Here is a 27,399-nt window from a genome sequence, read left to right as displayed (position 1 = left end):
AACTTGAGCAAGAGAAAATTAACAAGCCCTTAAGTTTCAGCAATATTTCCCAGATTTTTTTTTTAATTTTTAAAAAAATTTTATTTGTCAGAGAAAGCACAAGAGGGGGAGCAGCAGGCAGAGGGAGAAGCAGGCTCCCCACTGAGCAAGGAGGCCGATATGGGAATCAATCCCAGGACCTGGGATCATGACCTGAGCCGAAGGCAGATGCTTAACCGACTTGAGCCTCCCAGGCTTCCCTTCCCTGGCTTGTTTAAAAGTAGTCCACACTGTGAGGAATTTGTCATACATTACATTTCTATTTTCATTATTAATTCATGCTGCATGTCTGATGCTTTCATGTCCTTAAATATTTGGCTTCTGTTTCTTTATTAGAACAATAAGTTCAGTATCACTTGAATCCTTTATATAAATTGTAAGTTCTAAAATATTAGAAACTGAAAGACAGTGTTTCTTCACACAGGTGTTGATGGGAAGGGTGCCTGACAGAGGAGGACGGCCGAATGAAATTGAACCACCACCCCCTGAAATGCCCCCTTGGCAAAAGAGACAGGATGGCGGCGGAAGGGGTGGTTGGGGTGGTGGAGGTGGTGGGGGTGGTCGAGGAGGTGGTGGGGGTGGAAGAGGTGGTTGGGGAGGTGGGGGAGGTTGGGGAGGTGGTGGAGGAGGAGGTGGTGGAGGAGGAGGGTGGGGAGGAAGCGGGGGAGGGGGTGGTAGAGGAGGAGGTTTCCAAGGCAGAGGAGATTATGGAGGGAGGGGAGATTATGGTGGAAGAGGAGGGGGCTATGGTGGAAGAGGGGGCTATGGTGGAAGAGGTTATGGAGATCCATATGGAGGAGGTGGCGGTGGATATAGAAGATATTAAAATCTACCAAAATTAGATAGCAGTGCTTACTTCTTGGCAGAGACATTAGCTGTAGTGTTCTAGATAACATACTTGAATGTCATTTTTGAAGTAAACACCATGTTAGATTCCCTATACCATTCTTGACTTGGGTTAATCTGTAAGAGCATTGTTTTATACCACCATTTGATCTCTTAGAGTGATGATTTTTCCATATTCTGTGTACCCTTGAGCATGTCTTTTTAAAAAACAAAAGAGCAAAAATTATTTTTAAAAATGTAAATATTTATTACCACCATACTTGGAAAATGGAAAGTATTTTATTGTCATGATTGAATTTAGATTGTTACCTGTATTTTATTCAGGTTTGAAACATAAATTACCCAACTTGTAATGGAAAGGAATATAGACTATTGCCTCATCTGTATTCCTGTGGCTGTGTTTTGTATTTGATTATTATACTTTATGAAATAGGGAACGGGACTGATCTAATAGTTGTGTTCAATAGATAGTTGTCATGACTTGTTTGTTCTTTTATAGGCAGCAATTCCTCTGACCAGGGTTTCTGTTAAAGGTCCATTAACTGAAGCTTAAGCCTACTTTTTGCTATGCATATTTGATTTATTTTCCAGGTGGATTTGAAATCTGTGATTTTGTTTAAGAGAGCAAAGTTAAAGACCAAGGTCAGAATTATTCTAAAGGGATGAGGACAAGTAATAATTTTACATGGTGATGTAAAAAATATTCATCATATAAACCCGTCTCTTCATCATTTGTGCCATCACCTTAGGTGTTTGAATATTAAAAGCAGGCTGAGCTACATTGCTTAGGATTAGGGCAGTAATTGCCAGTGTCAGTCCATCAGAGGTAGGATCTCGGCATCCCTTGGAAATTCTGATTCATAGCTCAATTTGGGAAACAGAGTCAGGGAATGGTTACATGTGATTTGGTGGTTGGAGCAGGTTTGGAGATCAAGAGTTGTGAATTTGAATCATGGCACTAACCCAGGGGGTACTGTGGGCTGAAATGACCATAGTTCTCAAGGATTGATTTGTCCTCATTTGTCAAATGAGGAATGGTGACACTTGCACTCTTCTCAGATCGTTTCATAAAGACCTGAGTACAAGTACCATTTATTGAGGGCTTGTTGTGAAGTGGGCCAAGTAATGCATTTTTCTCTTAGTATAGAGAGTTAGATAAGATAGTTACACTTTTTCATTCCCACTGTAAAATGTGTATCCCAGTGTGGGCTCTTGGTTGACCTGTGCGTAACAACTTTTTGTGATCTAGCAAACTCAACAGATAGAAAGATGTTTACCAGTGGACACATGGTATTTGATATTTGGCAGTTTCATTGTTGTTGTTTTGTTTTGCTTTATATAGTAAACCCTGTAGTGAAATCTAAAATAACGTTAAAACTTTAAATACTGTGTATATACTGCAGTCTTTGCCATGTATTTTTCAAGCTAACTCTTTAAAGGAATTTGTTCAGGATAGGAAAACAAACTTTAGATTATTTGTAAAATAGATTTTAAAAATGTGCTTATATTTAATGAAGATACTTAATTTCATTTGTGATAGTTGGGAAAAAAGGATTCTTTTCAATAGCTATGAACTTTGAAAAATAAATAATTTTTAAAAGTATGTAATCAAAGACTACTGGAGTATAGTTGCTGATATAGAAGGGGTTTACAACTGCTTTCATCACTAAAGGCTTGTGGTAAACAATGGCAGAAACATTAATTTATCCATTTCTGTAAGATTTCCTTGTAACTTCATAGGAGTGCTGTTGAGTTACCCACTATACTCACTGTAAATCTTACCTGATTTTATCATTCCTGGAATCCTATTGGAGCTGGAACCACTCCTATTTACATGTTCCTATAAACTTCACTCAAATAAAAAACAGGGTGATCTAGACCGTAATAGCTTATGCTTCCCTGGAAGGTAGGATTTTCATGATGTTCTTTTTTAAGAAAAATTTGTATTGTAGAAGAGTGTGCTGAGCAGTATCTAGACTAGCAGTAGGCAGTTTGGGGCTTTGATATCAACAGCCATAATGAGAAAATGTTTTATAAATTGAGTGCAGTACAAATGCAGAGTATGATGAATGGTACTTTACAGTTTCCTACAATCTAAACCTTTTTATGGGCCTCCTCTTCATTCCTTTTTGCCTGGATCTCAGTTTCATTTTCCCCTATTACCTCATTTATCCACCCCCCCCTTTTTTCCCTCCCTGCCTTAGTCTAGCCTTTGGTATCTTAATAGCACCTATAGACATGACTTAACTGAGAGATTCTGGATTAAAGTAACTAAAGTCTTACCTGGACCTTATAAAGAATATGTGTCCCCATCCATTTTACACGTAGCTCTCAGTAGAAGAAGGGACAAGGTGTTTTCTTTGAACCTATGGCCTTGTGTTCTGCAGATCAGGGAAACCTTGGTTCACTAAAGAGAAAAAAACCTTTCAAACAAGAATGCTTAATTACCTGTATTTATGTCAAGAGAAGGTATGATGACCCAAAAAAGATCTGTGACCAGGGAATCTTCTGAGCAATGAGATTATACCTTATAAGGAGCACAGGCTAGATTAATTTGGGACGGAATCTGGGGATGGAAGAAAGGAGGCAGTTTAATCTCTCCTTCAGGGTCAGGCTGTCAGTGTGACTTAATTTGTATGAAGTGTTAGGAATTGCCAAAATGATAAATAGACCCACATCTGAATGTACCAGATGCATTCCGTAGTGAATTTGAATGATTGAATTTACCCCCACTCCTCATTGGTTAGGTTAAACAAAAGTTGGCTGGGATTAAGAGGAAGTCATAGCTGCCTCTTAATCACTCTAAGTAGTCATGAACACAAATGAATTGCTCCGGGTGGTCTACACTGGACTGAACTGTATTTCAGTGAACCAATTTCACGTACAACTTCAAAGTTCTAAACTTGCTAGTTTTCTTAGAACTGTTGAATTAAAGACGAAAGCCACAGAAAGACAACCTTACATTTGTCTCCATTCTTAAGTATTTATAGGCTTAATATTTGGAGATTGCTGTAAGTCCTTATGCAATAAGAAAGGAAAAGGTTGAAAATTTCTGTACTGTTACTTCATGTTATAAGAAGATTTAGAATAACTTAAATGAATAATTAGTTGCTTTGCTTTTCCTTCCAGGAAAACCCAGTTTGGTTAATAGAATAGGGAAGTGGTGTCAGCTTGGATTTTAGTAGAAATTCTGGAGAAGCTTCTACATATTCATGAACTAGAAGAAACACAAGACAGCTATGTGGTAGGGATCCTAATGTCTTTTATCATATAAATATTACACAAAGAAAGCTTACATTATGTATAAAAAAAATCCTTTACAATCTGTACACTTTTTTCCTTGCATTTCTTTTACATTATAATCCTTAGACAGAAATTCACAAATGGTCAGTAAAAAGGCAAGTCAGTTACCAAAGAAAATGAGAAGTGATGTTGCTGTTGACAAAACAAAATTTGTCCTTGTTTTGATGGATAAATATAGCACAAACTTATTTCAAGTCACGTCTGTATAAGACAGAAAAATGTGTATCCTAGGCTTGACAAAGAATTTTTTCCAGATTATTTCTGTAGATACTACTAATCCCATGTAGCTCAGTGCAAATATTAACTTACATGCTATTCATATTTTGCCCTTGCTGGACTGCAAAAAGTTGCGGTAAAACTATTGCTTTCTATCCATTTCAGTGGTAAATTCTGGAGTGCTTGAGACCCTGTAGCCATATTAATTTAACTGATTAAGGGAGCTCTGACCTTTGGAATTCTAGAATTATAGATTATGTACACAGGTGTTAACCTGGGGTCTGTATTTTGGATGGGGAGGGTAAGGAGAATGAAAAAAGTTGTCACATGTCTATGTTTATAAAGAAATTGTGCTGTACCACCTTTGGTGTATCAGAGGAAAAGAATAATAATGAAGAACATGAATTTTAAAGATTATCATAAGTTCACATTTGCTACTTATATGGACAAAGTACATCTTAACTTGTATACCAGGTGATGGACCTAAGCAGCCTGCTATGGGGATTTCTGAGTTTGGAATTAGGAAAGGGTAAATTTGTGTGTAAAGTAATTTTTTAAAACACTAACTGAAAGCTACTCACTAGTTTTGTCACTAAAGCTCAGTACAAGGAAGTATGCAAATGGAAACTGGTCTTTCATCAAAGAAACTTCTCAAATGATCTGACTCCTCCAAGGAAGTTACACTGTATATATACTTTGTATTCTGAATAAGATTTGGTGTTGCTGGCTTTAGGTTTCAACCTTTTAATTGTTGAGATTATGTTCTTGGCAGTTGGTCAGCTTGCATATGAAGTTCAAGTCTGCTTGGTACCAAGTTTTCCATGTATGGAAGGTAAGTTCCCCTTAAAAAGAAAATGATTATATGAACTTTTTAGAGAAATCAAGAGTGTGATAAATTTTATAGATCAGGAGTTTGTAAACAGTTGTCCAGACAACTAATTGAGCCCGTTTATCCTTAACCTTCATTAATAAAAAAACTCCTAGGACTCTTAATTGTAATTTTGCTTAACAGTACATTTTACATTGTGAGCAATTTATGTATCCTGTAACAAACTAACTTTATATTTGTGGATTTGTGTAAATGACAAAGTTGTTTAATTCATTTCCATATTTTATAAAGGAAGAAACAAAATTCCAAGTCACATGCATGCTTGATATTATATACACATAATATATACACATATACACGCTCTCAGGTCTTATGGAAGCCTCTCATCCAACTAGCTTATTTCTAAATAATATTAATAGTGAAGACAGTACAACACAAAATCAGTTCAAAATAGTTACTTCAAAGAAAAAAATATGGCACATGAAAAGTTAAACGGACTCTTTCAAAAAGCCATAAATTCCTAATTCTATCCAGTGTAGATATACAAGGACAAATACCATGTTGGCAGTAAAAATAGCTACCTGGCCAGTCATGTATTAGGTGGTGTTAGCTATGTTTCCAGGTTTTTAGTTTGCCTACTTATGACTATGAGACTAAAACTGTGAGATATCCTCATGTGAGTATGAGCCTAGTGAGGAAGGAGTGGGAGAAGGCTAATTGATTAGATATCTGAGGTAGTGAAGTGGGAACCAGATTCGAAAAGAATGCTGGAATACAGAGGAAGTGAATCTCTTTTGGGAACGTGAGTATCTTCCCATTGTAAGCAAGCTTTGGATGGAACAAAATAAATCCCTCAGTTCAAAGAAAACCCACAGAAGGAAGCAAATTGATTTTCCAGGGATTTTAGTTCTGAGGAAGTAGGTAGTAGCTACACAGACCACATAGGAGAAGCAGCCTTGTCAGAAATCTTGGTCATGTATTTATCAAGCAACCTTGTCAGAAATCTTGGTCATGTATTTATAATACTATTGGTATTAGTCCCAGGAGAAAAAAAAAGTTTATGGTGTGAATGGCAAAAATTCTGCATTCTTCAGCTTTCCTACCCATTGATTCACTGACTGAAGACAGTTCCACTCATTAGGAGTCTTCTAAGTAAAAGAGTAACTTGCTTTTCTGTTTTAAAGTACCCTTTTTATATAACTGGTTGATCTAAGGTTCCCCAGGTGTTTGTGTTACTCATTTTACTTAAGAGATCTCTGATACATTCCTCTACACATTGTGATCCTTCAGTTTCCGGGCTAAGAACAGTCACTGTGATCCATTTGAGCTAAGACATGATTTTTGCTTGCAAGTTGGAGGGTTTCTATTTTCTTCTGTGCATATTTCAGTTGGATCTTTAGAGCATCATTATCTGCTTTCAGGGTATTTATTTCCTAAAGGGAAGGAGATGAGGTATGTTAATAAAGCAGCAATGAATAGCAAATCAGTTGCAATATTGGAAGTACTACACTTGATTGGCATTTTCTGTTCACTGTGGCTGAGAATTAAAAACTATTTTCAGGACATTTATTTTGCTCTGAATAGAAAATAACAAGTTAAGTATCAAGTGAGCACGTGCAAACAGTAGTTAGTTTTTGTTATCATATCAAAGATGGCTAGCAGGCAGAATAAACCATAAGAGGGGGATATAAAACCTTCGAATGCTGTATAGTGAGAGACCTAAACTTGGCAGAAATGGAGTCTTTGGTCAGTTCTGAGGTATGAAAACAGTGACTCAGAATACTTTCATAAATATTATAGTTCTTTTAGTCTTCAGTCCCCGCCCCCAACAAATCACTGAAAACTAATGGACTCCTTTGATAAAGAATTTTATCCTACCCCCTAAACTGGGATTTAATTATCTAATTTTCTGAGGCAGTTGACTTCCAGGCTATTGCGGTTTTTAATCCACTTTTTTTTCTTTCTTTTTTTTTTTTAAAGATTTTATTTATTTATTTGACAGACAGAGATCACGAGTAGGCAGAGAAGCAGGCAGAGAGAGAGGAGGAAGCAGGCTCCCGGCTGAGTAGAGAGCCTGAAGCGGGGCTCGATCCCAGAACCCTGGGACCATGACCTGAGCCGAAGGCAGAGGCTTTAATCCACTGAGCCACCCAGGCGCCCCGCTATTGCAGTTTTTAAACTGAATTATGTCTGACCTATGACATAGTATAAATTTAAGATGTACAGCATGTTACTGTGATATGTTGTAATACTGCCATTGTAAAGACAATCAACATTCATTGTTATATTATCCTTTTTAATAATTGGAATAATTTAAGTTCTGGACTCAGGTTTGAGGATGATAATTCAGTATTCTCTACATTCATCGTACCATGCATCATATCTTTCAGGCTTATTTACCACTTGTAAGTTGGTACCGTTAAACAACGTCTGTACTTCCTGTCTTTCCCCTGGTAACTACCACTTTATTTTTTATTTTCATTTTTTAAAGGTTTTATTTGAGAGAGAATGAGCGAGAGAGAACACAAGCTGGGGGAAAGGGCAGAGAGAGAGAGTGAAGCAGCCTCCCTGCCGAGCAGGGAGCCTGATGCAGGACTCCATCCCAGGATGTGGGGATCGTGACTTGAGCTGAAGGCAGAGACTTAACCCACTGAGCCACCCAGGTGCCCCGAGTTGTATGAATTCTTTACATAATTTGGTTATAACCCTTTATCCGGTTTATGGTTTGCAAAAATCTCCCATTCTGTATATTTCTTTTTTGTTGTGTTAATTCTTTTGCTGTGCAAAAACTTTTAAGTTTGATTTAGTCTCTTGGTTGAAGAGACTATCCGTTCCACCTTGGATGCTCTTGGTGCCCTTACATTAGCTCACTGTATAAACAAGGTGTGATTCTGGGCTCTCTTTATTCTTCCATTGGCCTTTGTGTTAGTTTTTGTCTGAGTACCGTACTGATTTTATTACCATAGCTTTGAGTATACTTTGAAATCAGGAAGTATGATACCTTTAGCTGTGTTCTTTTGTGGTTCCACACAGATTCTAGGATTGCTTTTTTCCTAATTCTATAAAAGAATGCTATTGGTATTTTAATAGAGATTGCATTAAATCTGTAGATGGCCTTGGGTAGTATGGACATTTTAACAATTCTTTGGGTCATGAACATGAGATATCTTTTCATTTGTTTCTTTCACTTCCTTGGTCAAATATATTCCCAAGTATTTCATTGCTTTTGGTGCTGTTGTGAATAGGATTGTTCTATTTCTTTTTCAGATATTTCATCCTTAGTGTGTAGGAATGCAGCTGATTTCTGTATGTTGATTTGGTAGCCTGCAACTATACCTAAATTTTTGATTGGTTCAAACAGTGTTTTGGTTGTTTTGGCAATTTTATATATGCAGACTCATCATCTGTAGATACTTTTACTTCTTTCCTGACTTGGATGCTGTTTATTTCTTTGTCTTGCTTAATCGCTCTAGCTAAGATTTCTAGTAATGTGTTGAGTAAGAGTGAGGAGAATAAGCCTCCTTATGTCTAGTTTCTGATCTTGAGAAAAAGTTTTAACTTTTTTCCCACTAAGTATATTATTAGCTATGGGTTTGTCATTTCGGGCCCTTATTATGTGGAGGTATGTTCCTTTTCTATCCAATCTGTTTTTTTATTTTGAAAGGGTGTTGTATTTTGTCAAATTCCTCTTCTGCCTCTATTGAGATGATCATGTGATTTTTCTTTTGTTTTACTAATGTGATGTATTACATTTATTGAGTTGTGTATATTTGTTTATGCTTGCATCCAAGGGATAAATCACACTTGGTCATGGTATATAATGAGGTTCCCTCATTTTATATTGTATATCTTGAAAGTGTTCCCTCCTCAATTTTTTGGAAGAGTTTGAGAAGCATTGGCGTTAATTCTTCTTTGACTGTTTGGTAGATTGCACCAGTGAAGCCCAATGTTGGTTGCATATATGTTACAACTGTTATATCTTGCTGATGTAATATCTTGATGTATCGAGCCTTTTACCATTATATAAAGACCTTGTCTCTTGTTAACATTCGTGGCTTTAAATCTGTTTGACATAAGTATGGCTATGCTCCATTTTCTTTGGACTTCTATTTGCATGGAATATCCTCTTCCTTCCCTTTACTTTGAGCCAGTATGTGTCTTGAGAGTCGAAATGAGTTTCCTGTGGCAGCACAGAATTGGTCTTTTTTAAATCCATCCAGCTGCTCTGTGCCTTTTGACTGGTGAAACCAATCCATTTTTTTTTTAGCATAATTATTGTTATGTAAGGACATACTACTGCCATCTTATTAATCTTATTTGCCTTCTGGTTGTTTTATATCTCCTTTTCCCTCTGTTTCTGCTTACCCTTGTAAAGTGTGATTTTCCTTAGTGAGTTGAGCCTCCTAAAAATTTTTACTTTAACTAACATATATTGTATTATTAGTTTTAGAGGTAGAATTTAGTGATTCATTAGTTGCATACAAGACCCAGTGCTCCTTACATCCAGTGCTCTCAAGGCCCATCACTCACTCACTTCAATGCTCTTCGCCTTCAGCAACTGTCCGTTTGTTCCCTGTAGTTAAGGGTCTCTAATGGTTTGCCTCCCTCTCTGTTTTCCTTATTTTTCCTTCCCTTTTCCTATGCCCATGTGTTTTGTTTCTTAAATTCCACGTAGGAGTGAAATCATACGGTATTTGTCTTTTTCTGACTGACTTTGCTTAGCATAGTATCTTCTAGTTCCATCTACCTCATTGCAAATGGCAAGATTTCATTCTTTTTGCTTTGTGATTACCATGTGGCTTACATGTAAAACATCTCGTAATTAAAATAGTCCTTTTTATCTTGAAACTTTATAGGTGACCAAAGATAAAGTGCTGTCTCCACTCTTTTATTCCTTCCCTTTTATATTTTTGACATTACAATTTATCTTTTTATGCTGTGAATTCATTGAGAAATTATAGTAGCTATAGTTACCTTTTAATGTTCCTTTCCTAAGGCCTTTCTCCTACAATTAAGAGGTTGAACACCTCATTCTAATATAGCTAGTTTTCTGATTCTGCTTATTTCTTATCATTGCTGGTGTATTGTGTACTTTCATTAGCTTTTATGTCACTATTTAGCATGTTTTCATTTCAGCTGGAAGAACTACTTTCAGTGTTTCATGCAAGGCAGGCCTAGCAGTGTTGAGCACTTTCAGTTTTTGTCTGAGAAAGCCTTTATTTCACATTCATATCTGAAAGGTGACATTGGATGACGTATTCTGAGCTGGCAGTTTTAATACTTTGTCATTTCACTCTTCCATGGCCTATAGAATTTCTGCTGAGAAACCTGCTGAGAGCTAATGGGGTTCCTTCATAGTTTTTTTCCCCCCAATTTTTAAGATTCTTTCTCATTGGCTTTTGACAATTGCATTATAATCGGGTGGCACCTGGGTGGCTCAGTCGGTTGAGCATCTGCCTTCAGCTCAGATCATGATCCCAGGGTCCCTGGGGTTGAACCCTGCTTTGGGCTCCCTGCTTCTTAGGGAAACTGTTTCTCCCTCTGCCCTTCTGCACCATTCATGCTCTTTCTCGTTCTCTCACTCAAATAAAATCTTTAAAAAAGTAACAATAACTGGGTGGTCCATTAGCTTCTTGGACTTGTGTATGCTCCAATTTCTTCTCCAGGTTTGGGAAATTCTAAGCTATTATTTCTCTAAATATGCTTTCTGCTCCTTTTTCCTTCTATATTTTTTCCATCATAATGATAGCTCTTATAGGGTTTCTTCACTTTTTTTAAAATCCTTTGGTTTTTTTTGCCTCTTCACAGTCATTTCTAAGTTGCTAGTTCTTTCCTTGATCTGCCTTATTTCCTAAACTTTCTAGTGCATTCTTTATCTCATTGAATTCTTCAGCTCTAGAATTTGGTTCTTTAAAAATTTCAGTCTTTTTGATAAAGAACTCCTTCTGTTCATTAATTTTATTCCTTAGTTCACTGAATTACCTGAGTGTTTCTTGTAGCTTGTTGAATCTCTTCATAACAGCTATTTTGAATTTATCAGTTAGACCCCAATATTCCATGCCTTTGAGTTTGGTTGCTGAAATTCTTTTCTGTGATATGTGAGTTTCCATAGTGTATCATGAAATGTGCCTCTGCCATCATATCTGAAGTAGCATACACCTCTCTAAGTTGTTTACTTTGTTACCATTCAGCAGACTGGCAGTTAAAGTCCTTTTAGTTTTCATAAGGTGGCCACATAATATAGCTAAGTTTTGGGTTTCTTTTTACCTTAGCTGGCTCTGGTGCTGCACTTGGGAGTGTTCATTAAAAAAGCTGGTGTCTAGAGTGCTGACGGCAGAGGTGGAGGGCTGCCCATGGCATGATAGGGGGATCCTCAAGTGGGGGTACTCCCAGAGGTCCATGGGCAAACCTGAAACCCTGAGGTGGGGGGTCGTGGGGGGAGGAAGGATGTGTTCCTTTGGTACCTTTGGTTATTCTTATATCTGCTTCTTTCCCTTTCTTCTTCCTTCCCCCAGTCCTGGAAGTCCCTCCTCAGAAACCTGAGTGCTGCTGGAGAGAAATGGGTCCCTCCAGCTGCAGCCTGTGCTGTCACGGGGGTCAGTCACTCACCACTTTTGCTTTCCCTGTCCTCTGTGAGGGAGGAAGCCAGTGCATTGCAGTGTCATCCTGGGGAGGGAGGCTGAGTCCTAAGATTGTCCTCAGCGTCTGCCCCCAAACTCTATGTGGTCTGGCTCCACTCCCATGGTGCCCCAGCTGGTGGGACCTCCCCAGCTTGTGTAACTTTCCAGCATGTCTGACCTGGTTTACATTTTCCAGGGTTGCTCTTGCCTAATCATGACAAGAGAGGGTGGAGCAGGCTCACCCCCTCGTTTCTGGGCACAGGCAGGTATAGATCCCCTGGGTGTTCCGTGAGGTCACTTTTTTTGGTTATGAATAACCAGTTTGTTGTAAATAAAAGGGGAGAGTAGAAAGGTACAACTCCCGCTGCCACGATGATGTCTCCAGTCTATGAATCCAGTGTTCTTATATTATACCATATTGATTACTCCCTCCCTGCAATGGTAAGCAGTTTCTGGGTAATATGAGTTGTTTCTTAATGGAAATTATCTGGATTGCTATGTGCTAGGTAAATGCGTTCCATGATAACAGAGGAATTATTCAAGATCTGGAGCAAACCATAGAGAGCATGGACTCCTGGCCTTGTATTTTACAGAGGACTAAGCCAGGCACAGTATCTCTGAGATTAGAATCACAAATCTGTGTCCCCAAGATGAGTTCTTGTAAGTTGCCTTTGGCAGTTTCTCCGCCTAAAGAGAAAGGGCTTTGTGTAACCCACATTTTGTCACCTTCTGATTGACTTCTTAAAGCAGGTCTTAAAAAAAACAAAAAAAACAAACAAAAAAAAAACAACACTCTGAGCCAGAGAATACCTTTCATCAAGAAAATGTGTTCTTTTTTCCTATGTTCCTCCTACTATTATGTTCTTTGTTCCAGGCACCAAACCAAGAGTTTCACATGTATTATCTCACTTGTTTCTTCAACTATTTCTTTATTTCAGTTTCTAGGAGTCTGACAGGGAAGGTACAACACTAAGAAAAATGCAGGGAATTCTGAGGCCATTTTGGGCAATTTCACCATGTAGTATGTTGAATTATTTAACGAAACCTAGCTAGGTGGCTGTTGGTTTTCTGTTTGTACTGCTAACACATTGCTAACCTTGACATTTTAGAAAAATCTGTGATGAAGTGGATCTGAGCTTCCCTATCATTGGTAGGAAACCATCTGAGCCAGGCCTCACCAAGAGCCCTGTACGCCAAACAAAAAGTACATTAATAATTTTCCCTACAGAATTGAGTATTTGGGCAACGGCCTGTTGTCCCCTTTCCTGTCCTCCTCTTTCATTATGCCCTTTTCTCTAACCTTGGAACCATATTCCCAAATTTGTGTTCTTTTCTTGATAAACTTTTTTATAATGCTTTTATGGGGCCCCTTATAATTAGGACATTGTAAGCTGAACAGAAGAAAAAGCAGCTTCTATAGTTGTTCATAGATTATATACAGCTGTTTATATGCACTTGCCAGTACTGTCTACTGCATAGAGAAGATCTGCACATTCTTCGATGTGTCTGAGTTTCATTTAGAAAAAAGGGTGTGGTGTCAGCACCATAAAGCTGATCAGTAGAAACTAGTTTATTCCTCAAAGCATCTACTTTGAACAGACTTTGCGTCCCGGCACCAACACTTTGAAAGGGCAGTAGGGAGCCTGGTATATCTTGTTCTACTCATGTAATGTGAGACATGGTCTCCACTGGTTTGAAAGAAAGCCAGAATCCTTTCTTTCCTTTTTTGGTCTTATCCTGCTATTAACCAACCTGGTTGGAATTTTTAGCTTACATATTCCTCCTTGGTTTAACCCCATTTCTCGGAGTCTGAAAGAAAAGAAAAGGAAGGTACCTGTTCCAGCTCTTGGTAGGTTGGAGGTCTGAGATGACGGAGATCCTCCTTTGACTTTATGAGGGATTCTTTGTTTTCCCACTTGACGAAAGCCCGCTTTCTGATCAAGACGGGGCTGGGGCATGGAGATGTGGGACTGGGAAGCACATACAGAGTATCCTGGGCTGTCTTCCTTGGAGAGGACAGCATAAAGGAACCGGAAGGGGCCTCAGTGCCAAGCCAAGGCAGTGATTCTGTCTGGGTGGCCTTGTGGGCGACAGTCCTCTTTAGCCGAACAGAAATCTTCTGTGAGGACACTCCCATGAGCATGATGGTCCGATCTTTACTTTCCTCACTGTGTTCCACAGTCTCCCCATTAGGGAATGTGAAAGGTCCTTCCTCAGGAGCTGTAGAAAGATAGATGACGTATTAGTACTCTATCTCAGAAAAGCAGAGACTCAGGATTGACCTATTAGTTTCAACTGAGACCCTTCTTGTTGCTATAGTGGATTCCTTTTCAGGCACCCTCTTCAGGGGATGAAGGGGCCTGAAGTCCAGGGGCTTTTGCTGGTGAAGCCACGGCCACTGGTGCCAGGCTACATCTACCCTGAGGACAAGACATTTTTCTATTTGCACAAAGGTTGCCTAGAAGATTTTGGTTTCTGTAGATTAGCTGAAGTGAGGCCCTGCTTCAGTGCTCTAGAGAGAAATGGTCCATGCAGGTTTGCTGTGGACATTGGAATGTGGTAGCTCTCAGCATTCAAATTTTGGTCCTTATGCAGGTGGCCTCCAGGAGCTGGTATGAATTTTCTTTGGGACCTATTTGTACAGTTAATGTGGCTTAACTGTGAGAGTTAAAGTTCCAGCTTTGTGGAAATAAGTCTCAAAATGTATTACCCTTAGTATGATACTAATTGGTAAAAGGAGAGAGGAATCATTCTGATTTTCTTCTTTCAACTAGCACCCTTGCCCAGGACCCAGCCTGAATATTGACCATTAGGAGTAATTTCTTGGAAAAGTAAAGAGTGGATATATCTGAGATGATTGGTAGGCTATAAGGTAGACTACTGATCATCTAAATTTATTGTTTTACAAAGACTCAACAGTAATTCTGGGCTGTTTGAAACACATTTATAAATAGATTTTAGATTCTGTTTAGCCTTTTTCATTTAATGAGGATGAAAAGGTTACCTTCCAGGATTGGGGAAAATGAAACAAAGTGTTTTTTAAGAAACATGCATTTCTATTAAAATGTTATATATTTTTCATTACTAAACTTTATAGCCAAGATACTGGATTGGTATAGTCAAAATGGCTTCTGGACAACAAAAAGTCCAAATGACAGTTATAATTTAAACCAGTAGTTCTAATACTAGAAACCTTATAAGGATTGTACTTAATTTTTCCGCAGGGGAACATAAATTGACTTGATGTATTTACCCAAATAAAGCTCAAAATTGTAATTATACTGTTTCAAGTATCAGAATATTTAAATTATTTACCCTAAAATAACAACCCTATATTTTTTGGAGTGTTAGGGTGATTTTCTTTTTTTTTAATTTCCCATTTTACAACCTGACCTTTGTGCTGCTCTCTGCCACATTTGTATTTTATGTGACAGAACTGTGGTCCCCAAAAGTGATATGTAATTCTTGAAATGTGTCTGTGGTGGTTTTTACTAAGAGGGAGAAGGACAAAGGTAAGCTTTGCTCCCCGAAAACTTTATCCTTCCCACTTCATTTTCCAAGAGAAATGTTCTCTGTGCCTACTTACCATGGAGCAGGTCTTTGGCTCCCAGTGGGTAAAGGCTAGATGTTGGCCCTCCGCCGGGGCTGTTCTCTGTGGGAGCTGCTGGGTTCTTGGCTCGCTTCTTGCACTCGAACACCACCAGATCTTTGCATTGTTTGTGGCAGTTCATCCCGCAGTCTGTGGACAAGACACTCTGGTCAGGAAGTCTTTCGCTTTCTTCTCCAGAGTCTCAAAACCACATTTGTGCAGTGCTGTCTTGTCACACATGCCTGTCCTAGTCTGGAGTTGCCACCTCTTATTCCTTATACACCTAGTAGTCTTCTCATCATGAATCTCAGAATCAGAAGCAGCATCTACTATCTTGGAGAGAAGTGGTTTCTTAGTCATCCTACATATACTGCCTACTTTACAGAGACCCCCTGGAGGCTCGCAGCTCTTAGATCTTATTCTTTCTTCCTCGCCATAAAAATCTCTCTCCTTCACTCCTGAATTTTTCTAGTTATAAGGAAGGACAGTTAGGTCCAGAGGAATCTACTGATAAGAGAAAAGCTGAGGGGCACCTGGGTGGCTCAGTGGGTTAAAGCCTCTGCCTTCGGCTCAGGTCATGGTCCTAGGGTCCTGGGATCGAGCCCCGCATCGGGCTCTCTGCTCAGCGGGAAGCCTGCTTCCCTTCCTCTCTGTCTCTCTGCCTACTTGTGATCTCCCTCTTTCTGTCAAATAAATAAATAAAATCTTAAAAAAAGAGAGAGAGAAAAGCTGACACGGGCCTTTGGTAAATACTTCTTTTCCCAAAGTGCCTTTCTTTGGAGACCCACCATCCCTGTTTCCAGGACAGCCCACACAGAGAGAGGACCATGCGGGGGGGGGGGGGGGCGCTTCATAATTGGTCGCTCAGGCATTCCTCTTCTCTGTGGTGGCAGTGGGTGCTCTAGGGAAACCAGTTCGGGAATGAGGCTGGGAGCTGTGCTGAGAAGTTGTGGATTCAATGGACAACTCCTCTGGTAAAAAATGCTTTATTAGGAGAGCCTCTGAGACCAGGGAAAACACCACAGTAGACAAAGCTGAACCTTACCTTTACATCGATATCCTTGTTTGATCACTCCCCAGAGCTATAAGACAGACAAGATATGGTTAGAGTGTACTGGCCACCATTCATCTGTCCAGTATGAGGCTACACAGTAGCATCCATTCTTTATTTTCCCTCATTGTGTTCTCTTCCTTGGGTGGGAAGGAAATCTCCTTTATCTTCCCCATCTTAACTCTCCTGACCTTAAATTGCAAATAGGAAGAGTTTGTGCTGATCAAAGTAAAAAATTCTCAAGAACTCACTAGCATGGACTTAGGAGGCCTTCCTGAGGCCTGAAGTAGATGAATCAAAGAACTAACCACTTTCTCAGGACTCCAAACTAAGAACAAGCATGCAGAATCCTGGGGTCATGGACTGGGAGAGCCAGGGTGGGAGGTCAGAGAGGAGCAGAGCCACATGACTTCTTAAAGCAGTTCCTTTTGAAGGGGAATGGGCAGGGATGTCTCATACTTCTTTTCTCTTACAATAACAACAGCATAGGACTATAATTACTTAAAAAATATATCTGCAGTTCAACATTTCTTACATTTGTCCAAGGCCTCATGGACCAAAGGAAGAAATCAGTCTGGGAGAAATGGTAAAGAGGAGTTCAAGTAAAAGCCATGCATTTGAGAATAAGCTTATTCTAGGTGTTTGCTTAGGCTCTAAGCTGGGATGGTTGATAAGGGTGGTGAGGTCTCTGCCTGGCTTAATCATTTAAATTGTCTTATACCCCCACCCCAGTTCAGCCTCAAGCATTCAAACAACTACTTACAAATCCAGCACAGTTGTCACAGAAAGTAGGTTTCAGGTAGGTGGTCTCTTGAAAGTTGTGAGGAAAGCCCAGGCCCAGTTTGGAGTAGATTGAGCTGGCCCTCATGAAGTAGGCTGTGATTTCATCTCTGCTGATGAGGCCTTCCCTGCCAGCAAGGGACAGACAAGGTATAAGTGGGGTCTGGGGTAATGAGAGTGGCTTCCGGCCTTAGAAACTCCTCTCTGTTTTTGCCCTTCTTTGGTAGGTATAGTACGTAGTACTGGGGATTGTCTCCATGAGCCCTGCTTTTCCGTAGGGATGTGTGGATAGCACATCATTAGGAGATAAGATGGCAAGAGTCATTTCTTCAGAGGTGTTCCTTGGCTGAAGTAAATTTTCCTAGCCAATTTGAACACTCAGAAAAGACATGGGAACTGTAAGGGAGAGAAGTGCCATATGCTGTGGTTTCTGACTTTAGACCATACCTGACACAAAACTGGAGCCCACCAGCCATGCTTTGATCTTACACAGAGATCCAATATAGAGCCTGTGTAACCTTCCGAAAAGTAATGGGCAAAGTATTAAATAATTGTTTCTCATAATCTGCCGGATCAAGCAAGAAGGAACACTAAAGGTTTTCTTAATTTATAGTTGACTATTCCTTAACTGACAGATTCTTGAAACCTTCAATTCTGACGCATTTAAAACACTTTTATTTTTCATGGTCTGTGGCGGTCCGAACCAACACCAGACAGCCATTCTTGTGGTGCTCGCTTCTCAGCACCAGGAGCCTCCTGTTCCCCTTCACAAACGCTCACCTATCTTTGTCCATCACACAGAAGGAGAAGGGAAAACTAGCAGCAATCTTTTCAAACTCTTCCTGAGAAATATATCCATCCTGGTCATGATCATAGTTCTTGAAGACGGACTGTGTGGAAAAAAGGAGTTTCTTTGGTGATTACCAAAGCAAAACCAATCATTTCTCTCTGGGGCTGGAATATCTGACAAAAGCCTCTCCTCAGCCTGAATGAGAGAACGAGGAGATGTGCTCCCAAAACCGCAGAGAAGCACTGGGGCACGTGGCAGGTCTGCCCTGGGCCCGTGTCTGCGGGGGCTGGGAGCTTGCAGGTCCAGCAGCCCATCAACAGTGCCACCTCCCTGGCCACTGGGTGCTCCCTGCTCATTGCACAGGGGCTGCTCTCCCTCCGCTCTGCCCCGCTTCCAGTGCTGCTGCCAAGAGCCCAGCGGAAGTGCTCCTAACCCCCTTAGGCCTCCACTGCTCGTGGTTCTGTCACATGCTGGCTCTCACTTTTCTGTTACTACACTGGATTGGTCCACAAGGATGAATACAGAGACCCAAAAGATGTACTCCCTCCTCCACAGGAATAGTGAAGACAATAAAGAGGCCCCAAATTTTCAGTATTAGATTCTCCTTATTATCCTTACTCAAACCTTTTCTAATGCCTCTGTCTCACAAATCAACTGTCAGCCTTTAAATATATGCCCTCCTAACTAGGTCTTCAAGAGACAGCACACCTCCCCCCAACATGAGGCCCGAGTGTGTTTGCAAAATGTAACCTGTGAACTGTCCTGCCGGCACAGTATGAGAAGTGGCTCCCTGTGCTCACTAGGAACAGGTTTCAAGTTTCCCACCTTTGTGTTTCTGCCATTGTGGGTGTGCCTCCCCTGTCCCCCATAAAGCGAAGCCAGGCTGTGCCTTGCTTTGTCTGCTGAAACATAGCTGTACTTACATCCACCATCCTCTGGACGTGTTTGCTTATGGTCTTTGGGTCCGGTTTGGGAGATACTCCAGAGGCCCAGTCCACTACTACTGGTGGTTTTGAGGGTGTTAGTGGCTGAAATGAAATATTCAGAGAAATCCCCATGACCAGAATGCAGTACAACGGACAGCTCCTTCCTTTCCCACTACCTCATGGCCGCACTGCAGACAACTGCCCACTCTGTGCAGGCGCAAGGAGCTGAGAGCCCACGTGGAACTGAAATCTCCCAAATGTCATTGTGGCCAATGCAAGTGTGCTTCACAGCTGACAAAGTGCTCCTCACACATATTCAAATATATATGTCTATTTGACATTGACAATTTTGAGGTAACTCAAAATTCTCCATTCCCTCTGCATTAAACCTTTTGTCAGAGCTATCAGCAAAAGTACAGTGGCTCCTTTAAATTTTCTCTCTTTTCTCTACTTACTAAAGACATAGATGAGGAGAAAAATAGCTGAAACCAAGGCAGGATGACAGAAGGAGAGGTCTAAGACCTGGACAAGCTGCGATGGAATCCATTCTTAACATGAGACTTGGCCCCTATGAAAATCTTTTCCAAACATGGGAGAATGTACCCTTTCCTCTGAAATGCCCTCTAACGCCCTGAAAACAAACTGCCAACTATTTTCAGTGAACAGCTTTCATTACAGTGGGAGCTAGAATGTGATTTTTCTGTGTAGAGACAATAAAATCTAGCCACCTGAACAGAGAAATTGGTTTACTTATGCACGGGTACCTTCCCGCTTGAGTACCACATGGTTGGGGGCTGAGAAGCTTTGCAGGAGACTGGTGGATACCCATCCTTCGGAAAGAAGGCTGAAATTCTCGCCTGCCTGGAGGAGGGGCAGGCCAGACAACCTGTGAGGGTCATACAAGGCAGCGCCTGGACTGCGGTTTTGAGGACTCCTCCTCACAAGAGGTCAAAGGCCCCAGCAGACTGCTCTTTCTGACCCAGATGAATATAGGATGATCGGTCATTCCTAATTGGGATGCATATGCTTATCAACAAATCAGAGAAAAGAAACAACTGATGTGGGGATACTCTATAATAAATAGGAAGGAGAGGTCACTACGGCCAACGACTCTCCCTTCTCTACTTGGTAAATCACCAGCCACTCACTGGGATGTGCTTAGGGCACATGCTCGTTTACCGTTCCCATATTTGTGTCATCCCTTCAGGCAGACGACAGGCTCACTATGGTCAGGAACTACTGATACATATGTTGAAGCTCTGTTCCTAGCACAAGGTTGGGCACGTAGTAGAAACCTAATACTTATTAAACTGGATAAATATGTTCCTTAAGATGATGGCCTCGATAAGCAGCTTGTAAAGTACGTGTTACACGCAGTAATCTTAGTGTAAAAATATGCACAACTCACTGGGGCTTTGTGGTTCCTTGGTTCCCGAGCATAGGAAAGCTCATAGATTTCATCTTCCGTATAGTAGAGATCTAAAGACAACTGCAGGTCAAAGCAGAACACAGTTATTTGCTAGGATGCCATTTGTCTGTCCCACGGCTGATGTGTTTCTTTACTCTTCTAGGCCATTCTAATAGCTTGTTCTTACAAGTCACACAGTTTGGGGGGTGTAACACTACTGTAATTGGGCTAGCATTAGCTCCTTGTTAAAATGTTTTTTAAATTGTGGGGAAATATCAAGATGTCCTCTTTTAAAATATGATATAATATCTAATCCTTTAGAGCTTAGGCAAAAGGCTCTATCTGGTCAGATGGTCCACACCTCACTTGTTCTCTACAGCCGGACCTAGTTTAAGTGATAACAGTTTTTAAATGATATTAAGAGTTAATCAGTTTCATATATCTTAACACCATAAAATATAGAAGGGAGAGTTCTTAAAAATAATCTTATTCTTGGGTGCCTGGGTGGCTCAGTGGGTTAAAGCCTCTGCCTTCGGCTCAGGTCATATCTCAGAGTCCTGGGATCGAGTACCGCAATGGGCTCTGCTCAGCGGGGAGCCTGTTTCCTCCTGTGTCTCTCTGCCTGCCTCTCTGCCTACTTGTGATCTCTCTCTCTGTCAAATAAACAAATAAATGATCTTAAAAAAATAATAATAATCTTAACCTAGAGCCTGTGGATGACTTCAAGAGGTCCAGAACTCATGTATATTTTTCTGGGAAGAATGTTAACAGTTTTCATCATGTGATTTTGTGATTCAAAAAAGTTAACATCGGTATATCTTCACAGGTGATGTCTATGGCCGAGACCTGCCATGGTCACCTGGCCAACTGCCAAAAGGGCTAGGATGTGAACCGTGGAGATCTTGGAATTATCCTGTAAGGGCAGAAGAGGTTCTAATAATTATGCCACTCTATGAAAGCGCAGATTAAGAACTGTGTAATTTTAGAACTGAAAGAAGTTACAAGTTATCCCAGAGACTGATCTCTGATTTACAGAAAAGGTAACAGATTTAGAGTTACATGCCCATAGTCACACAGCTGGTGAACTACAGAACTGTGGGACTAGAAGGGAGCTCATCTGATCTCACTGTGGACCCAAAGCACAAATCCTGGTCTCCTGTACCACAAGTGTTCACGTATTCTTGCCTTGAATGCCTCCTTTTTTATCTTTTCCTCACTGCCTTACTCTTTTTTAAATGAGAATACGCGTACTCCGTCTCTTACAAAGCTTAGGTCCTGATTTGCTCTCGGCTCCTCCCAGAGAGTTAAGGATTGCTTTTGTAGAGGGGTGGGAAACAGTTTTAGAAGTCCTAAGGGCATACGGTTTATAAGCACAGCCTCTGGAGTTCCACTACCTGGGTCTGAATCCAGGTTCTGCTGCTTAATCATGTTCGGTACCCTGACCAATTAAACCTTTGTGCCTCAGTATCCCCATCCATAAAATGGTGACCATCATAGTATCCACTTCTGAGAGTTTTTATTAACTGAGCTAGTATCTGTGAGGCTGCCGGGGGTGGTGGGTGGCACACAGCTCATCCTTAGTAACTGCCTCCTATGGGAACCTCACCGTCAGCAGGTGCACCAAGTCCTTGTTGGCCTCCAAGGGTGGGGCCACCTCTTGCAGCTGGACCAGTTCACTGATATGATTGTAAAGGGCCAGCAGCTTGTGGACGTTGACCTTCCCATCTTCCAGATAGTCGGGCATGGCTTCGTACAGGGAGATGAGATCCTTGAGGTGCACCCCCAGAATGGGGATCTTGAATTGGGTGCACTCCCCATAGGCTCGCCGGTAGTTGTCATAGTTTCTACAGGAGGACAGCAGCTCGGTCATCTCACCCAGAACCTACAAAATAGAAGACACCCAGTCACAGGTACCCACCAGGCAGCGTGTGTTGTCTGCAATACTCTCAACTCCTCCCATGATTTCACCCCATCCCGAATGGGGCAGGATCGGATTCACTTAGAAGTTGCAGACTATGACTCCCAAGTTAAAACTCTGGTTTCTTTCAAATGTCAGAGTGCGTCTACAAACACAAGGTATGCTTTACTATGTAACTAAAAAATTTTAAGTGCAGTCTTACCATTTTATGCTAGTTTTTTTTTTTAAATACAAACCTGAGATGAAATCACAAGAATATATAGTACATAGTAAATGTCCCTCTGACCTCTATCCCCGAGCCATGCTGTTCCTTCCCTAGTATCATCTGCACGATTCCAGAGACACATGTGAAGTGCGCTGTTGGAAGTGCTGACTGCTGCAGACGGGGGGAAGCTGTGGGGTTTCAGCGGTCCATGCATGCTCTGCGGGCTTTATCTCAGGGATTCTCAGATGGGCCTAAGTCAGAGGAAGCCCATGCTACTCCATTCACAGACTGAAATCCTGCATCTGAGACTGAGTCCCAGCAGAGGGCATGCAGGAAGACCAGGCAGAAGGCCTAGGGAGCTCTTCTCGAGAGCCCACGCCCTGCCCCAGCCCTGAAAGGGGCACGGCTGCTCACCAGCATGAAAAGGGAGTAGCCAGCTCTGGGTGGTCCACAAACATGCCTGGTTCAAGTGGGCAAGCAGTTCACAGAACCCCAGTCCTCATGCAAGACAAACAGCTTCCTCAGACGCAAAGACAGGGAGGCAAAGACTGTCCACCAATCATGTTAGAGCACAAAGTAACTTTTAAATGCTGCTGGGAATTCTTGTGGCCTAACAAGTACCATTTCTCTTCAGTGAAGGATTTGAGGCTTGGAGTTAGCTCCCCTCAATCACTGTGAGTTGGCAAGAGCCTCCTTCCCATTTACCTCTCAGCAAACAGTGCCCATGAGCATGAAGTATGGAAGGGGCTCACATGACGACAGACTAACAGCAAAAATGAGATAGTTCTGCTCCCCTTGGGAGGTGAAATAAACTACTAGAGGAGAAGGGGGTTCTTGCTTTACTTCTGGCCTCACTAATGGGCTGTGCAGACTGCCTTGAGGGTCAAGGAGCTTCAGACACGGAAGTACTGCTGTGGGGGCGCCACGCTGGAGAGGAGCAGGCTCGATCTTGCCAGTGAGGTGACACGAGGGCATGTTCAACTCCAGAACTGTCTCCTTCTGTCACTTCTGAGACATGGGCAGTATTTTTGAAGGTTCCACTAAGTTTCACCAGAACTAGTAGGGACCTGGAAGGGGGATGGTGGAGAAGCATCCCCAGAACTCAGGATGGTGAGAGCAGGGGATGATGAATCCGAGACTTCCCAAGAGTAGGCTGAACAGCTGGGAATGACAGGACGATGGTACACAGACATGTCGCCCAAAGAAGAGCCTCTGTGCAGCTTGGGAGGACAGGTGGGGGACCTGGGAGGTTGAGGTTAGTAAGGGAGGGCTGGTAGGTCCTCATGTGAGATGAAAATGCTCAAAGAGCAGTTGTTAGCTAATCCAAACCAGACATAACTGCATTTCTATCTTCAGTGTATCTTAGTAGTTTGTATTCATAATAACAGCCCTATGTTATAAAGGACTAAAGCCTATTCTGTAAAATCTAAAGAATTGAGAAAAGTGCATAAGGCATTTAAGAAAAATATTCCTCAATAAAACACTATTACAAAATTGCACCTGAAAAGCTCGTTTTCAACTCTGGGAAAATTCAACTATCTGGAATGTCATTCTCCAAGAGATCTGGATAGGTAGGTTTCTCATGTGTCACTCACATACAAAATGAACTACGGTCCACCCAACCACTCTTTTAGGAAACCATTTTGGAACAAGTTGCTGGATCAAGGGAGTTGATATTAAAGACCATGACTCTGAATATTTATGGGCGTACAGGAGAGAGGCACACATTATTTCGACTGACCCACAGGGCAGTGACACTGAGGTCAGACTGAATTACAGTCACTCTCAGACTCAGATGGATATTCCCATCCTGGGGGTTTTTGCGGGGGTTTGCCTCTCCAGTATTTTGCCTAGTTAGTTAACAAAGGGTGATATGGTTTGGAAATGCCTTCTGGTTGCCTCTCAATAAGTGTTGAGGCTGGTCCTGGGAAGGCTGCTAAGAGGGCCTGGGGGAAGGAAGCAGTGACACTGACCTTATTGATTTCGTGCGGGACATGCGAACTTGTCTCCTTGAGCCTGGAGATTGAGCTGTGACAGAGTCCACCTATCACAGCCATCAGCGTATTGAAGTTCTGTAGCTGGTGGAGCTTCTGTGACACAGAAAAGAGATGAAAATAGTTAATGCACATGTCAGTTACATGCCTCTCCGCTCTGCACCGCTAGTCTTCCTAATACTGGTCAAAGCCTAGCAGTCAGGTGTTGGGGTTTTCTATTTTCCCCTGTAGGCTTAACTTCGGACCGTATCTAGCAAGGTCCTTCTTAAGGAGAAGCACATCTCCTAAGCACATCTCCTAAGAAGAAGCACATCTCCTTCCTTTGTTGCACTAGTTCCGCAGGCCATCCTCTACATCAGTATTTCTAAGAACCACCCAGCATACTGGCTTAACGCCGATTTCTGGATCTAAGTGCAGCTATTCTGATTGCTGAGATGTGGGGCTGAACTTAGGTTAAATCCTCAGTTAATATCAGAGCAAGTGGCCCATGTACCAAACTAAGAGACACTGGTCTTGACCATCTAGAGGTAATAATATTTTATATTCTTCATCTCAACCAAACTTTTATTTTTAAGGACAGAGGCTTTGTCTTATTCTCTTATGTCATTGGGAGAGAGGACAGTCACTGGGAGAGAGGAGCTAGAATTTCTGGGGAATTTTAATTACGTGTTCTTACTACCTGTTTTCCTCTCATCGGATGCTTAAACTCTGCCTTCATACGTTAAACGCAGCCATTCAACACAATATGGGCTCAAAGAGCTAAGACAACTGAGGTGGTCCAGCCCCATTAAAACCTGGGAGACTGCCCTTTGCCATGTGGGCCAGATTTGGGGAAACAATGTGGGCTGGGAAGCATCTTCTGAATATGTTAAAGGATCTAAACAGACCTTGGGACACCTGGCTGGCTCAGTCAGAAGAGTGTGTGACTTGATCTTGGGGTCGTGAGTTTGAGCCCCACATTGGGTGTAGAGATTACTTTAAATAAAAAAATAAGTAAAAATATTGTTTTAAAGATCTCAACAGGTGTAAAAGTGTACCCTGACCCCTGAGATAATCAGTATGGTCTTCACCATATTGCTCTCATGTGGAAAATAGAAATGTCACCTTATCTAAATCTGGGACAGTTCACATCACATAAATTCCACTGTGGTTTGGGAGGGGAAAGCAGCTCTAACGGACAGACTGGCTTGGGGGTGGGGGGTAGAGGGGGTACTTTGCCTCATAGGGGTCAAATTCTTAATCTAGTCACTGACCTGAGCCACTTGGATGAACTTGATGAAGACTTCTGCCCGGAGCTGCGGGGTGGGGCGACTAAGAACCATCAGTTGTACCCACTGGGAGATGCCGTTACACAGGGCAATGGACCGCTCCATGGTGGGGTTCTCCTTCACACAGCTATTCACAAGGTAATTCTGATAGTCGGAGAACTAGGGAAAAAGAAACCCATCAGGACTGGCCCTCTGGTCATCTGGGAGATCCGAGAGGCACAACATTTCTGCTCCGCGGACAGTTCAGTTGATGCTATGCGGCTGAGGACCTTGTGGCCCCCCCCCTTGCAAGTCTTCCACTTGGCTGATGAGAATGGTGGGAAGGAAATCTTTCTTATGCTACCCAAAGCATGGTTTCTCTACATCAAAAGTCATCAGGCCCAAGTGGATGTGTCCACACACTAGTTAATCCAAATACTGTATTCTGAGTAAATAATGATACTGGCCCTTCTACAGAATACAATAAAGAAGAGAAATCTCAGTATAGACAGTTCCTGACTAGAATAGTTTGACTCAGGATTTTTTTTTCAGGATTTTTAAATTGTACAATGTTGCAAAAGCCATATGCATTCGTAAGAAACCATACTTTGAATTTTGAATCTGGATCTTTTCCCAGACTAGCCATATGCAGTGCAAAACTCGTGATGCTGGGCAGCGAGCTGTGGCTTCCAGGCAGCCATGTGATCCCAAGGATAAACAACTGATATGCCTACAACCATCCTGTACTCCTATAAACTTTTTCACTTTCAGTACAGTATTAGTAAATCACAGGAGATACTCAACATTTTATTACAGATAGGCTTTCCAACAGATGATTCTGCCCAACTGTAGACTAATTTTTCTTTTTTTTTAAAGATTTATTTATTTGACACACAAGATCACAAGTAGGCAGAGAGGCAGGCGGGGGCGGCAGGGAGGGGGCGGTCAAAGTAGGCTTCCCGCTGAGCAGAGAGCTCAACGTGTGGCTCGATCTGAGGACCTCGAGATCATGACCGGAGCTGAAGGCAGAGGCTTAACCCACTGAGCCACCCAGGTGCCCCTAATAAAGTGTTCTGAGCGCACTGAAGGTGGGCTAGGCTGAGCTGTGTACGATGCTGGCAGGTTAGAAGTGTTAAATCGTCTTCAACTTGTGATATTTCCAACCTACAATGGGTTTATGGCCCAATAAACCCATCGTACATTGAGTAAGATCTATACTAGTTTGAGTTCTGTCGATGAAGTTAAAGGGAAAAAATCTCCCCTCTCTCACTCTCCCCCCACCCCGTGTACCCGCACCTGTTTTCTTGAAAGTGGGATCATAAACTCTGCCCTAAGTCATGGAACTGTTACAAACATAACAATGTCTGAAAGCACTTTAACTTTTCAGAGCGCTGCACATGTGAGGTGTCACTGACAGGATAATCAACCTCAAGTGACAACAAACCTGTTTGGATTCCCTTTGACTTACCAGCTGGAGCAGAGGCCGTGTGGTTAGCTATTGTGTAGTGACCAGAGTTTTCCAACTGGACAATGACACTGACTAGGGCTGACCGCAGTCAGCTCCTGTGAAAGGGGAGCTGTCTGGGCAGGTCACGGGCTAAGCAAGGATCGCAGCCACCTCACCCCTCTCCCTGATGG

General features: G+C 41.7%; 2 protein-coding genes across 3 annotated transcripts in view; one reads left to right on the top strand and one right to left on the bottom strand.

Annotated features, from left to right (window-relative positions):
- The window catches only part of FAM98B (family with sequence similarity 98 member B), a 38,153-nt gene extending 35,655 nt beyond the window's left edge, over nucleotides 1-2,498 (top strand). The window contains exon 8 of the mRNA XM_032856881.1: nucleotides 464-2,498. Within this exon, the coding sequence (XP_032712772.1) occupies nucleotides 464-865 (402 nt within the window). The 3' untranslated portion in view covers nucleotides 866-2,498. The remainder of the gene's footprint in view (nucleotides 1-463) is intronic.
- Nucleotides 2,499-6,280: 3,782 nt separating this feature from the next.
- The window catches only part of RASGRP1 (RAS guanyl releasing protein 1), a 78,495-nt gene continuing 57,376 nt past the window's right edge, over nucleotides 6,281-27,399 (bottom strand). The window contains exons 7-17 of one of the 2 annotated variants that reach the window (XM_032856879.1): nucleotides 25,768-25,941; nucleotides 24,494-24,610; nucleotides 22,004-22,279; nucleotides 20,398-20,478; nucleotides 18,987-19,091; nucleotides 18,054-18,163; nucleotides 17,257-17,401; nucleotides 16,488-16,524; nucleotides 15,440-15,592; nucleotides 13,688-14,073; nucleotides 6,281-6,666 (exon numbers count right to left, since the gene is read on the bottom strand). In XM_032856879.1, coding sequence (XP_032712770.1) covers nucleotides 6,532-6,666; nucleotides 13,688-14,073; nucleotides 15,440-15,592; nucleotides 16,488-16,524; nucleotides 17,257-17,401; nucleotides 18,054-18,163; nucleotides 18,987-19,091; nucleotides 20,398-20,478; nucleotides 22,004-22,279; nucleotides 24,494-24,610; nucleotides 25,768-25,941 — 1,719 coding nt within the window. In that variant the 3' untranslated portion in view covers nucleotides 6,281-6,531. The remainder of the gene's footprint in view (nucleotides 6,667-13,687; nucleotides 14,074-15,439; nucleotides 15,593-16,487; nucleotides 16,525-17,256; nucleotides 17,402-18,053; nucleotides 18,164-18,986; nucleotides 19,092-20,397; nucleotides 20,479-22,003; nucleotides 22,280-24,493; nucleotides 24,611-25,767; nucleotides 25,942-27,399) is intronic. The other variant, XM_032856880.1, reaches the window with a different exon arrangement.

This window comes from Lontra canadensis, unplaced genomic scaffold, assembly GCF_010015895.1.
Source record: "Lontra canadensis isolate GAN:19392208 unplaced genomic scaffold, GSC_riverotter_1.0 scaffold12, whole genome shotgun sequence".
NCBI lineage: Eukaryota > Metazoa > Chordata > Mammalia > Carnivora > Mustelidae > Lontra > Lontra canadensis.
The sequence above is the reverse complement of the archived record's forward strand: the minus strand, read 5'-3'. Positions and strand labels throughout refer to the sequence as shown.